The 14,864-nt window shown below is 41.0% G+C and overlaps 1 protein-coding gene across 6 annotated transcripts in view; it reads right to left on the minus strand.

The window, feature by feature from the left end:
• LOC119932442 (WD repeat containing planar cell polarity effector) overlaps nucleotides 1-14,864 on the minus strand; it is a 158,807-nt gene that overhangs the window by 98,488 nt on the left and 45,455 nt on the right. For 3 of the 6 annotated variants that reach the window (XM_038751631.1, XM_038751627.1, XM_038751632.1), the window contains 3 exons: nucleotides 12,043-12,640; nucleotides 3,194-3,382; nucleotides 108-255 (listed from right to left, as the gene is read on the minus strand). In XM_038751631.1, coding sequence (XP_038607559.1) covers nucleotides 108-255; nucleotides 3,194-3,382; nucleotides 12,043-12,640 — 935 coding nt within the window. The remainder of the gene's footprint in view (nucleotides 1-107; nucleotides 256-3,193; nucleotides 3,383-12,042; nucleotides 12,641-14,864) is intronic. The other 3 variants (XM_038751630.1, XM_038751629.1, XM_038751628.1) reach the window with 3 other exon arrangements.

The following is a 14,864-nucleotide window of genomic DNA, read 5'->3' on the forward strand; positions in this document are numbered from 1 at the left end:
AGGAAATTGCTAAGCATATTAAAGAGGGATTTTCGGCCTTGAACCACCTAACCCCTTTGAAGCACGCAATTAATTTGAAGCAAATAGAAGTTGAAGTTGTCATTCACCTGAGCAGATGGTGGAAGAACCTCCTTGCATATCTGCTGATTGGATCTCTAAATTCCAACACAGCTGTATCTGAGAGTGGTCTTGTTGGAGCATAAAAGGTCCCAAGGCTTGCCTCGAGCTGTGCTGTGGAGTTCAAACACAGCAGCGCTGAAACAAGTGAAACTGCTTCAATTACAAGAGGGTGCTCGTGTTTGCAGTCAGTCAGCTTTTGCACACTTAGATGAAATGTGAGCTTGTTGAAGGAAAGGTGAAATTCAAATATGACAGCTCCTACAAAAACAAACCTGTGTAGAAACTTTTACTTCAGGCAAAGCTGACAATGACTCTGAGCAGCAAAAAGCTGTCAGAGATGAGAAATCCATAAGGCACCAAGCTTACCACAACTGGGCAATTAAAACAGTGATTCATCAAAGTAGGACGGTTTGAACAAGTTTTTCCAGTAAAAATCAACTCATGGTGTATTCTGCTTTTGCTCTTCAACTAAAGAAAGATACCTTTTGCTGAAAGGGGCTTGTGGAGTTCATTAATGAAGTCCAAATGCCCCAAAGCAGAAGCCAATAAAACCCTTGGAAACCTTCATTTTCAAAACATGCAATGGATTGTTGACAGACCTAGGATAAACTCCATAATAATAATAATAATAATGGCATTTGTTAAGCACTTACTATGTGCGAAGCACTGTTCTAAGCGCTGGGTAGGATACAAGGTGATCACGTTGTCCCATGTAGGGCTCACAGTCTTAATCCCCATTTTACAGATGAGGTAACTGAGGCTCAGAGAAGTTAAGTGACTTGCCCAAGGTCACACAGCAGACACATGGGGGAGTCGGGATTAGAACATATGACCTCTGACTCCCAAGCTCATGCTCTTTCCACTGAGACACACTGCTTCTCTTATCCGAGCATAGAAAGAAATCTTATATTTCAATATTAATGAGGCGGTACTAGGGAGTGAGTACATTTCAATTCTCCAATATTCCTCTGATAAAAAAAATCCAATTCATTTTTCTGCTAACATTCGGTCAAGTGGATCAGTTTTACACTTAGTAAATAAAACTAATCCTTTAGCTCTAAAGCGTTTATGATAGTTTAGTAGATTTGAAAGCTTTACATTTTATCTGAGCACAATGTAATGAACATAGCCAAACTGCTAATAATTAGATTTTTTTCAGTATCTTAAATCATCAAAGTTATAGACTCAGATAGCCCAGCTTGATGTTGAAGTCAGAAATGAAGACCTCAAAAGTTTACCTCAGCGTTGCTACAAATAAAAAAGCTCACGGGTTCTACTAATAAAAGGAAAACAAATTACCATGTCAAATTTGGTAGGCTCATATAGAATAAATCTTGGCTGAAAAAATTCAGAATGATTTATAACCATGTTGGCAGTTACATGAAGGAAAAAAAAAGACACCCAGCTTATTGTCATCATGTACTATTTAAGCCAGTTTCAAGCAAGCCTTTTATCTTCCACTCTTCGTAGTTCTATCACAAGTACTGAGTAAAAAGCCACAACTGCCCATTTGTGAATATTATAGAACTCTAATTTACAACAAAACCACCAACAGACAGCAAAAGAATTAGCAACTTTTTCAATAGCCCTTCCCGGCGCAGTAGGAGCAAATTAGAGCAGGTAAATTGGAGTACTGGATTATGGGAAACTTTGGGGTAAAATTTTCACAGACTGGTAAAAAATCTTGGGATTTTTGATATTAGATGTCTAAATGATAGCATAAGTTAGCACCATTCATTTATTCATTTAATCGTATATATTGAGCGCTTACTGTGTACAGAGCACTAGACTAAGTGCTTGGAAAGTACACTACAACAAATAAAGATGACCCCTGCCCACGGTGGGCTTAAGGTCTAGAGGGGGTAGCCTTGTCATTTGGCCTATGGCACTTTTTTGAGGATTTTTTCTCAGTTTGAAGGCATGTTCAAAATGGACTTCTTGAGAGGGAGTCAGAATGCAGGTAGTTAGATGCTAGAACTGCTAGTGAATAGATGGGAAAGTTAGGAACTATAGTTAGGGGTGGTGGGAGGGGAAAAGTGAGCCGGAAATAAGGGTTTCAAGTGGACATGGAAGTGAGAAACATAGACTCTGGGTATGAAGGCAAGGGGAGCAGGTCTTTATATAGGAAAGAGAGAAATTTGGTAGTTGAAGGCCTGTGAGGTAGAGTTTTACATGGGCTGGGCCTAATGCTCGAATCCTGAACTCATTTGTCTGAAACTGGGTCAGATGTGTCTCCAATTCTGCATTTTGGGCATGTGAGACTAAGGGGGGCCAATTAACACGGCCCCTAGACTGCAGAATCCTTGAGGGCAGAGATTAGGTCTACTAATTCTTTTGAAATCAATCAATGGTATTTATTGGATGTTTACTGTATGCAGAGCACTGTAGAGGCACTTGGGAGGGTAAAATAGAGTTGTTAGCCGAGATTCCCCAAGGACTTAGTACAGTACTCTGTACAACAGGTGTTGATAAACACTATTGTTTGCTAGAAGTATGAAAGTGCAAGATGTGGAAGTGACCTGCTAGACATATACAATTGTTCCTTGGCCTTCTGACTTTTTAATAACCACAGGCCATCTGGGAGTGAACTGCAGGCCACTTTTGGTTCAGTGATCCAGGCTTGGTCCCAGACTGGTTTTGAATATGGCAGTGTGTTCCACTTGGGCCGAGGTGGGCACAGACTACTGATATTCAATGAATCTATTAGGCCCCAAATGTCCATTCACTGCAGCGGAGTTTTAGGTTTTGATAGGGCATTTTGCTTGCTTAGCCCCAGATGTTTTCATATTCGAAGTTTGAAATCTGAGCCAATTTACCATTGTGACTAATAACTCTGCACAATGAATGCATTGCCTGGGTCACTTGAAATCTGATTTTTTTTTAATTCAAAAAACTACTTCATATTATGTGCCAAGTGGCCAGATTATTAGAAACCTAATTCTCTCAACCTTACCAACAGACAATAACATACTGTAACGAGTCTGAATGCACCACTGTAATGACAACAATTAGGTGTATTAAAAACACACATTCTGAAAACCCACAAACTTACAAAAGATAGTTCAATTCTGACCTTCTCTCTCCAGGGTGAACGTCTGTCTAAGAAGATGATTTACAATGGCACTCATACCGATAAAACACTGGTGTCCCATAGTGTCCCAGCTCATGCTACTTAAGATACTTATTGCTTCATCGATCTCATCATAACAGATGTATTGGTTGATGATCTCTACAAGACCCAGCTGTCCCCTAGTGAAGACACCTGTCAGGAAAATGGAAAGCTAGATGTAAACTTATCCAATAAAAATGCAGTTATATCCACTAGAATATCAATAAAATAAAAGTTTAACATTTACCATCTGTCAAAGTGCTTTTGTTACACTTGGGTGTGCCTGGGATAATTCCATTAATAGTTCTGATAATCACGATTGGAGGTAAAGGCCAAAAGGAAGCAATGTCAACTTTAGCTTGTAGGACCTATTACTGTAACTAGTTTGCCATATTCATTCAGTTGTATTTATTAAGTGCTTACTGTGTGCTGAGCACGGTCAATACCGACAATAAACAGTGACATTCCCTGACCACAATGAGCGCACAGTCAGGGGCAGGTGGGGGGAGGTCCACATGGAAATAAATAACACTTTCCTTGAGAAGGAAAAATGAACTTTGTTTTTACTGAGGTTTGATCCCTGAAATGCTTAGGTTTTGCTACCCTGGTTTGAACACGGTTCCTGGCTCGGCCAACCCAGGATCCCTGTATGTGAGCCTGGTTTGTGTCCGGTTTTGACACAAGGGAGGGGCCTAGGCCACACTTTCAAAGTCCCACAGATTTTCAGATCATTTGAGAATGTGTGGAGGCCCACTGTTCATCTGGAACTTTTATAAGCCCCTTATGGGGACAGTTGAGCTTTCTGAATGCATCATGCATATTCTCTCCCAAGCGCTTAGTGCTGAGTTCTGCACATAGTAAGTGCTCAATAAATGCCATTGCCGATGACCTATGCAGTTCCTCAGCAATTATATGGTAATCCCCTGGCCCTACTATGCTTTAAACAGAGCATGACCAGGGGCTGGTGCTTTGTATGGACTGGATTGAAAATCTGGGCCTTAACCTTTCTTCATCATCAATCGTATTTATTGAGCGCTTACTGTGTGCAGAGCACTGTACTGTAGCCCAAAGTAGGCCAACTTTGGACCAGCTGTGTAAGGGAGAGCTGTGGTCCCAAACGAGTGTGAGGGTAGAGAAAAATTCCCTTATCTTCCAGGTACAGATTAGTGCCATACCAATTTGACGGGCCACCCTGAGTTTATTGCAGAACTCTAGGAGGGTCACCCAAACCCACTCCGCTTTTCTGGGGCCTGGCCCCACTGAGCCAAAAGTGGACAAATCCCATTGACTGAGACAGAAGGGCAGTAAGATTAGTTCCTGCAGGCCAGATCTAAATCAATGTAAGGCCCTAGGTAGAGGCCCCAACACTACATTTCATCTGAAGGACATTCTAGACTAGGAGTATAATTACCACCTTCGTTTCTAGCTGCACTCCATCTGGTCTCTCACTAACACCCTTCTAACAACATTTTCGTGTCTCTCTCCACTTCAATCCATACTTCACGCTGCTGCCCGGATTATCTTTGTCCAGAAACGCTCTGGGCATATTACTCCCCTCCTCAAAAATCTCCAGTGGCTACCAATCAATCTGCGCATCAGGCAGAAACTCCTCACCCTGGGCTTCAAGGCTGTCCATCCCCTCGCCCCCTCCTACCTCACCTACCTTCTGTCCTTCTCCAGCCCAGCCCGCACCCTCCGCTCCTCCGCTGCTAATCTCCTCACCGTTAGGACTCGTTCTCGCCTGTCCCGCCATCGTCCCCCGGCCCACGTCATCCCTCGGGCCTGGAATGCCCTCCCTCTGCCCATCCGCCAAGCTAGCTCTCTTCCTCCCTTCAAGGCCCTACTGAGAGCTCACCTCCTCTAGGAGGCCTTCCCAGACTGAGCCCCTTCCTTCCTCTCCCCCTCGTCCCCCCTCCATCCGCCCCATCTTACCTCCTTCCCTTCCCCACAGCACCTGTATATATGTTTGTACATATTTATTACTCTATTTATTTGTTTTACTTGTACATATCTATTCTATTTATTTTATTTTGTTAGTATGTTTGGTTTTGTTCTCTGTCTCCCCCTTTTAGACTGTGAGCCCACTGTTGGGTAGGGACTGTCTCTATGTGTTGCCAATTTGTACTTCCCAAGCGCTTAGTACAGTGCTCTGCACATAGTAAGAGCTCAATAAATACGATTGATGATGATGAGGATGATTTTCACCTAAAAAGTTTCCATGTGTAACAAGAAGTAAAATGCAGCAACAAAAACTTTGGGCCAAAGTTTGCAGTGCAATACTCCAACAGGGTGACCAGATATCCCCCTGCCTTAAAAAAACCCCAAAAAACTGTCAGAACACTTATCCTTCCCAATGTATGAGAATCAATCAATCGTATTTATTGAGCACTTACTGTGGGAAGTTCAAGTTGGCAACATATAGAGATGGTCCCTACCCAACAATGGGCTCACAGTCTAGAAGAAGAGTAGAAAGGTCGGTTGGAGGGCAGGGCCCTCAGCTGCCTGAGCTCTAGGCTTCAGGGCTCAGTGCCTAAAACCTAGAGAGAATAGTCTGGGGCTTGGGGGCCGTCCCTCAGACCTGAATCCCTGGGGCCTACAGTTTGGGCGACTGCAGCCCACCTGACAACCGGACCCATGCTGGGCGTAGTGGAAGGAGCCTGGGCTTGGGAGTCAGAGGTTGTGGGTTCCAATCTCAGCTCTGCCACTTGTCTGCTGTGTGACTTGGGGCAAGCAACTTAACTTCTCTGTGCCTCAGTTACCTCATCTGCAAAATGGGGATTAAGACTGGGAGCCCCACGTGGGACAACCTGCTTACCTTGTATCTACCCCAGTGCTTAGAACAGTGCTTGGCACATAGTAAGTGCTTAACAAATACTATCACGATGATGATGATCATCACCCAGACTGAGCCCCTTCCTTCCTCTCCCCCTCGTCCCTCTCTCCATCCCCTCGTCTTACCTCCTTCCCTTCCCCACAGCACCTGTATATATGTATATATGTTTGTACATATTTATTACTCTATTTATTTATTTATTTTACTTGTACATATCTATTCTATTTATTTTATTTTGTTAGTATGTTTGGTTTTGTCTCTCCCTTTTAGACTGTGAGCCCACTGTTGGGTAGGGACTGTCTCTATATGTTGCCAATTTGTACTTCCCAAGCGCTTAGTACAGTGCTCTGCACACAGTAAGCGCTCAATAAATACGATCAATGATGATGATGATGATTATCTGGAGCATAAAGGGCAGGAATGCATGTCCCCAAGGAATGCATGTCCCCAAATTCAAGGACCTGGCTCACCTATGCTGCTTTTGCTACTTGGATGGAAACAGTGGTCTGTGTGGGTTTGTGTCTTTCTGTACCCATTCTCCTATCTTTTTTTTTATGGCATTTAAGTGCTTACTTCATGCCAGGCACAGTACTAGGCACTGGGGCAGATACAACTTAATCAGGTTGGGCACAGTCCACGTCCCACAAAGGGCTCACAGCTTTAATCCCCATTTTACAGATGAGGAAACTGAGGCACAGAGAAGTTAAGTGATTTGCCCAAGGTCACACAGCAGAAATGGCAGAGCCAGGATTAGAACCCAGGTCCTCTACCTGGCCCATCCTCTTTCCACTAGGCCTTCCTGTGTTCCTCTATTTAGAGAAGCAGCGTGGCTCAGTGGAAAGAGAATGGAGTTTGGAGTCAGAGGTCATGGGTTCAAATCCCGGCCCCGCCAATTGTCAGCTGGGTGACTTTGGGCAAGTCACTTAACTTCTCTGTGCCTCAGTTACCTCATCTGGAAAATGGGGATTAAGACTGTGAGCCTCCCGTGGGACAACCTGATCACCTTGTAACCTCCCCAGCGCTTAGAACAGTGCTTTGCACATAGTAAGCACTTAATAAATGCCATTATTATTATTATTATTATTATTTATTTCTTACACCCTTTGTCCCCTCCCTCTCTCTCTCTCTCTCTCTATTTCTTTAGTTTTCTTTCCCTCTCTCCCCTTCAGTATATCTCTGGCTTGTTATCTTTCTTTTCCGTTCAGCTCCACTTTAGAAAAGCTCTGTTGCTGCCTTGGCCCTGCCAATGTTCCACTTCAAGCTCCCCACAATCTGGTGTCCTTCTGCTAAAAGCCTTTAATAATGGCATTTATTAAGCGCTTACTATGTGCAAAGCACTGTTCTAAGCGCTGGGGTAGATACAAGGTAATCAAGTTGTCCCACTTGGGGCTCACAGACTTAATCCCCATTTTCCAGATGAGGTAACTGAGGCACAGACAAGTGAAGTGACTTGCCCAAAGTCACACAGCTGACAAGTGGCGGAGCCGGGATTTGAACCCATGACCTCTGACTCCAAAGCCCGGGCTCTTTCCTACTGAGCCACACTGCTTCTCACTTGACTTTACTTGATGATTGGTGCTCCTAATATTTGGGTTTTTCTCCTACTAGTAAAATTTAGCGGTAACAGCTCTACTTTCTTTTTCAAAAACTCCACTGGGATCACTGTATCTTACAAAGAGAAAAGAGAATCATTTGGCATAAACCCCTGTTTCTATAGACTCCACAGCTAAAATCTGCAGGAAAAAATAATTGTTCAATGCTAATTATTTTCAGTTTATCCTTTCAAATTGGTTTCAAATTATAAAGGTGTAAAACAAAAGAAATAATGTGAGTTTTGCATTACTATCTCTCAGAAACAGCTTTGATCTTCTTTCAAACCAAACATTTTCAGGCAATTAGTTCATAATGTGCACTACTGCTTTTGAATAATTTAATAAAAAAGTTATTTTGTTTAAAAATATGGTTTGATGCACAGACTCATTTTCCTCCACCAAAATTTCAAAGATTTTAGCAGAGGAATTAATTTCAGAGGTACTGCAGCCAAAACAGTTGTTTATTTTAGAGTCTGTAAATAGTTCTTAGCACAACGGACCATAAAATCACTGGAGCTGTTTCAGTTTTTAGGATCACAAATGAGCTTTTTATAACAGTCCCTACACTGAGAGAGCCTAAGAAGAAAGTCAAAGCCAAATCGAAAAGAGCAATGCGGTGGCTGCTTCTACTATTTAACAGGACTCAACTTGATGGGGAATCTGGGGAATTGCCCTGACTGAACTAAGCAGTAAAAATTTATTATTCTTTTTTTGTGTTTTTGTATATCAACAAATGCTACTGTCCAAAAGCCTTCATCAGCCAGCAGTCAGCCCTGAATAGGCCTCGTAAATCAGGGCAGTTCCCTGGCAGCAGAAATTGATCTGAAGAATTTTGCAGGCAGAAGGATGTTGGAGATGGGTTGGATTCTGCCTCTATTAACAGAAAGATGTGCTCTCCTGGAATAAAGTTGGAGCCAAAATAACAAAAAAATGTACTTTTGCTCCACTTGCATATTTTGTTGCATGTTTAGGTTTCCCTGGTAGTGAGGGAACTGCACTTAGAGTCTTTACCTTTTGATTTTTATTTCATAATATCAGTATGATTCAATAGCAGTGTTTCTATGGTGTTTATGAATAACAGAAGCCCTTTGATAAACCAATAATAATGTATCCATTTCCGTGGATGTTTTGCAAAAATGTGAAGCCTGCCAGATCATGTCTCCCTTTAATTCCTAGTTTACGGAACTCAATTTTGGTCTAGACCATGTTTTCCATTAAATTTTTGACAATAGTCCTTCTTGTCTTCCAGTAATAAAATCCTGTATCATCAGTTACCTCTGGGTTAAAAAAAAACCCAACAAAAACCAAAAGCCCCCAAAAAGCTAATGAAAATTTTTATCATGTAAGAACCAGACTCGAGTAGAGGAAAAGTTCTGTGCTACGAACACCTAAGGGCTAGTAGAACAGCCATACTAAAAGGTTGACAAATTAAAAAAGGCCCAATTAGAGCTAAATCTGTCCTTACCCCCAACCTCTCATATGTGGATTTATGAATCCCAAGAGTCCAGCAAAGTAAGCTCTAACTGAGCCTTAACTTGATCATTTAAACATTTAATCCTTGTCGAATATGGGCACTTTTGTTGAGGTGGCATTATCTGTTCTGTTAGATTTTTTTTTTTAATTTTGATATTTGCATTTAACACATCGTGGACAAAATTGCTCTAGAAGGAGTATCTAGACTTCTAGACTGTGAGCCCACTGTTGGGTGGGGACTGTCTCTATATGTTGCCAACTTGTACTTCCCAAGTGCTTAGTACAGTGCTCTGCACACAGTAAGTGCTCAATAAATACAATTGATTGATTGATTGATCAATAGAATCTATCTTTGCATAAGCGCTCAATAAATACGATTGATTGATTGATCAATAGAATCTATCTTTGCATATATTTCGTCTTTAGAGAGTCCTTTTTTAGGTAATTAGACTATAGCTAGTAAAACAAACTTTCACCTCCTGTAGCTTATTTTGGGCAGGGAACATGTCCGCTACATCTGTAGAACTGAACTCTCCCAAGCACTCAGTACAGTGCTCTGCAACAAAGTAAGTGTTCAGTAAATACCATTGATTTATTGTCTGATTTCAGAAGCCTCATACTGCTACTTCATTTATGGTCCCTGGGCTGCTTAATCTGATCATTTTGTGAATACTAGGTAAGGAAATCAAAAACCACAAAGTAACAAACTTCCATTTCAAGTGCTGGTCCACTTAACTTCTGAAATAATAAACTATACCTTTACGGTACAACTTTCCATAAGCTTGCACAAGAGATATCTTAACAAACTTCAAACGCTCCTTATGGGGGAAACCTCACGTGTAAGTACCTGTTTGAGTGTGATATGACTTGCACTTGTAAAAACCATTCAAGTCTTTGCTTCAGTACGAGTTCTGAATTTTCCTTGAGAAAGTTTGGCTTTTTGGTTATTTTAATATAGGGGTCTTTGGGGGGAAAAAACCCCGAACTATCAGTTTATGATTCAATGGAACCCACTGTTCACTGAAAAAGCAACGACTAAATCAGTACAGGAGTTAATCTGATTTTAAAAGAGGGAGAGAGTGAAATCAAGTACAATAATGACTCATCAGGAACTTCGTATTCAAAAGGGAAAAATCCATAGATGAATACAAATTTTAGTGATACATTTTAATTGGAGAAGGCCACATTTTTCCAGTGGACTCTCTTGGATGGTGCGCTTCCAAGCAACCTACTTGGGAAAAAAAGGGTGACAGCCAACTCATTGCTTAATTGATTTAGGAACAGTGCCCAGGGAGACAGTCCAATTAAGTTTACAAGCTGGCAATTAGCAGGAAGGCCCCTAAATCCCTGCACTGAGAGCCTGTTTGCTTTCCTGAGAACATAAAAGCGCTCAGAGATAGGAAGAGAAAGCTTTGCTTTCTGGAAAGCTGTTGTGAATAGGCCCAGGAGGGTAGACTGAAGAAAAGCTAGGTATAACTGGGCAGAAGGCCTTCTGTTTAACAGGTAACTGGGGCAATTTATATGGTATTTCTGCAAGTGTTTCTACACGTGTCTTTGGTGAGTGGAGTACGACCATATTCAAGAAAATATCCAAGTGATGCCTGCGGAGATACGCATCTCAAATAGGAAGATTGAGTTAGAGCATCACTCATTATGTTTTTAAAATAATATTCTCGGACAATCAAGACATCCTGGATAGATTTAGACGCCTTTACAGTGTTGGGAAAGGCCGAAGCTTTCCAGCTTCACGGCATCCATTAATTCAAAGCTTTACCTTTAGGGATAGCAGGTTATCTGAACCGGATTTAGGGTCATTCACTTAATTTCAGGTGTTAAAGAGTATTCATTGCACTGTTTGATTTACTGTCTCCTGGAAAACTATTTGCATATAAATTGGCCTATGAAAATCTATTCAGTCAACATGGCAAAAATCTGTCAACTTTTCACTGCAAAAATAAGCCAAAATTTCCTGTTACAAAACATATTGTCTTCTCTGTGCATGCAAATGATTATATTATTATTCGCTATAGGAATTTTAAGGAAAACAAATGGTAGAAAAGGTAAAGTGGATATTCTCAGAATAACAATGACTCACATTTCATAGAATAACCAAACCAATAAGATATCTGGGGACTCTTTTGGAATTCCTTTTGTTATTCAAAAATCTTACCAAAAGTAGAGAAAATGAGGTGAGTGAACCATTATAAAAATTCAACTCTTGAGTTTCCTAACTTTTGATTTTAAGTATACTGGTTTTAAATAGAGTTAGGTGTTTAATTTCCTTGTTAATTTTGTCCAAATGCAAAAATGGATGAAAAAATACAAGTCCTAACATTTTAGTCAATGGCATCAATGACAACCCCCTTCTCCACTCAAAGTATCTACTTCACACATGCTCACCTAAAGCTTACTCTGGCCTGAGATGCATGACAACATAGTTCGAATTTGCCCATTCTGATTCTTCTCTGAAAAGTATTCTCTTTTGGGTCTTTCTCCTTTCTGGTGAATATCATCATCAATACATTCTGAATAGACATAAGTGAAATGTAATAAGGATATTCTCTAGATATCCTTTTGCTACTAAGTCCTTCACATGTCTTTTAAAATTATGGACTCTCACTGGGGAATTCTTTATACATTTCTATTTTTTAAATTCAGTGATTTTTTTTTTAACAAACCCTTGAAGCAACTTTCTCTGGTCTCTAAAAATCTGCAAAATTATTCCTATCCTTTAGAAAATTTCATCGAGCTTTACTTTTAAAACTCACCGATCATTTTACCAACAAACATTACTTTCCCAGAAAGTGAAGGGCATGGACGCTGAAATTACGAGCCTCGTTTTGAGGCCTTAACTCTAACATCTCTAGTACGAACCGCTCTATAGGGTAATGAAAAAGACCCATAGATTGTCTTACCAAGTTTAAAAAGTAGTACTCCTATAGGTCCTTTATCAAACCTCAGGAAAAGGAGATCATGGACGGCAACATCGTTAGCACACTGAGGCACTGTCCATTGAATCTGAACAAGGCTGTGGGAGACCTCAAACCGTTTACTGAACTGCAGAGTGTCTTCTGGGGAGCAGTCTTCGGCCAGAAGCTGGATTTTAATCGGGGACAGTGCCATATCAAAAATCTGCAACTCCCCTTGGGAGCTGCCAACCAGAATTAAGGCCCCATCGGGATGACAGTTTAGCAGTGTGGGCAAAAGTTCAGCCTGGGCGAAGAGGGTCACTCTGCGGTCGGCTTCGTAGAGAATCACGGAGGAGTCATCACAGCCCAGAATCAGCTTGTCTTCAGAAATGTTCCTGCAGCAGCTAATGGCCTTTGATCTTAGTGGTATTCGGGTGATGGCCACGCACTGGATTTTATTCCTAATACACTCGTAGACGCAGCTGTCAGCCATGGGCTCTTTGTCCACACTGATGGAGTGCTCCACTGTGTGCACCTGATAAGGCTGATTAGTGCTAAAGCTGGCATCAAGTGGATTCCATTCTGTACGGATGTAGCTCAGAACCTGCAAAAACAACGACAAAAATCAAGTTTATTCAGGTAGACATTCGTAATGTTTCGTTTCTTATGCTGATATTAACTAGCTTGTCTGAATCTGATTAAAAACCCTCCCCAATTTAAATCCTAACAAAAAATCATTTAAATACAAACCGTGGATGTTGGCCGCAGAAAGCAAATTGTGACACGGATGTAGGCAATGAAAATTTGAAACAAAAAAGACCATAATATAGCTCTCAAAACCAAAAGAGCAGTTTAGATATCCTCTCTCTGAGAGTTTCGCAGATCCAGACAGAATATGACAAAATTATTTGGATATATTCATCAATTATGTCTGGACTGTAAACTTCCTAAGGCAAGTTTGCATCTTCTTTGATGTGTTCCTCAAGCACCTCCCTTAGTGTACTACACGTGGGTGTCTACAAAATAACACAGGTATTTGGGCTATTTTGATTTTTTTTAGTGGTATTTGTTATCCACTTACTATGTGCCAGGCACTGTATTAAATGTTGGGGTAGACACAATATAATCAGGTTGGACGCAGTTCCTGCCCCACATAGGGCTCACAGTCAGTCCCAATTTTACAGATGAAGTAAACTGAAGCACAGAGAAGTTCAGTGTATCTAAAAAGATGTTTGAGAAGGTGCCAGGTAATTTTATGATTAAATAGAAAACTATTATAATAAAAAAAGGCCTTAACTAAGGAATGTTAAGTCATATGCATTACTGTGATCCACCTGCCTTAAACTATACTAAAATAGAGTAGAAATATGACAAAGATGTGATAGAAAAAATATACAAAAGAAAACGCTAAAATTATTTTGACCACTACAACAGCACAAATGCTTTAGATATGTTAGGTATAATGTCAGTAAGGTTAGGCTACATGAATCTTGGCTGCTGCTATAGTAACAACAATAATAATAGTATTTGTTAAGTGCTTACAATGTGTCAAGTACTGTCCTAAGTGCTGGGATATAAACAAGTTAAGCAGGACACTATCCCTGTCCCACATGGGGGGCTCACAGGTTAAGTAAGAAGAACAGTTACTGAATTCCCATTTTAGAGATGAGGAAACTGAGGCACAGAGAAGTTAAATGACTTCCCCAAGGTAACAGAGCAGAGGAGTGGCAGAGCCAGGACCTCTGACTCCCGGGCCCATCCTCTTTCCACTACGCCACACTGTTCCTCACTGCTTTGGAGAAGTTAGAAACATCAGACCAATAATTTTTATTCAAATTAGAAGAAAATTTCATAAGTGTTTAATAAAAATGTTTAATAAAAATGGGGAAAATAAACAGTAAAAAGTTATACTCAACATGCCATTTACATTTTCAATAGTAATGATAATCTATCCATGGTATTTATCGATCACTTACTAAGTGCACAATGCTCACTTTATGCAGAACACTGTAATAACACTGTCTCCCCCTTTTAGACTGTGAGCCCACTGTTGGGTAGGGACTGTCTCTATATATTGCCAATTTGTACTTCCCAAGTGCTTAGTACAGTGCTCTGCACATAGTAAGCGCTCAATAAATACGATTGATGATGATAAGCACTTGGATAGAACAATACAAGCTAATACACATGATCCCTGCCCACATGGGGTTTATAGTCTAGAACGGGAGGTAAACATTTGAAGAAATTAGGGGAAATGGCAGGGTATAGAGATATGTACTTAAGTTCGGTGGTGTGAATATCAAGTACTTAAAGGGAGCAGATCTACCTGCATAGGTGATTTAAGAAAGGAGAGCAAGTAGAATAAATGAGGACTTACTGGGGAAAGTCTCTTGGTGGAGTTATGATTTTAGAGTGACTTTGATGGTAGTTTGGATTTGAAAAAGGAGGGAGTTCCAGGCCAGAAGGCGAGCAAGTGATCACAGGTGAGAAATAGACTAGATTGAGGTAGCCATTAGAGGAGCAAAGTGTGTGGGCTGGGTTGTAGGAAGAAATCAGCAAGGTGAGGAAGAAGAGGTACAGCTGAGTGCCTTAAAGCTGACGGTAAAAAGCTTCTGTTTGATGCAGAGGTGTTTGGCAACCATTTCAGGTTATTGAGGATTGGGAAGCCATGGAGTGAAAGTATTTTATGGAAAATGATCCGAGCAGCAGAGTGAAATACAGACTGGAATGGGAAGAGGCAGGAGGTCAGTGAAGAGGCTGATGCAGTAGTTACGGCAGGATATAAATGCTTGGATCAGGGAGGTAGCAGTTTGGATGGAGGGGAAATG

Source organism: Tachyglossus aculeatus, chromosome 9, assembly GCF_015852505.1.
Source record: "Tachyglossus aculeatus isolate mTacAcu1 chromosome 9, mTacAcu1.pri, whole genome shotgun sequence".
NCBI lineage: Eukaryota > Metazoa > Chordata > Mammalia > Monotremata > Tachyglossidae > Tachyglossus > Tachyglossus aculeatus.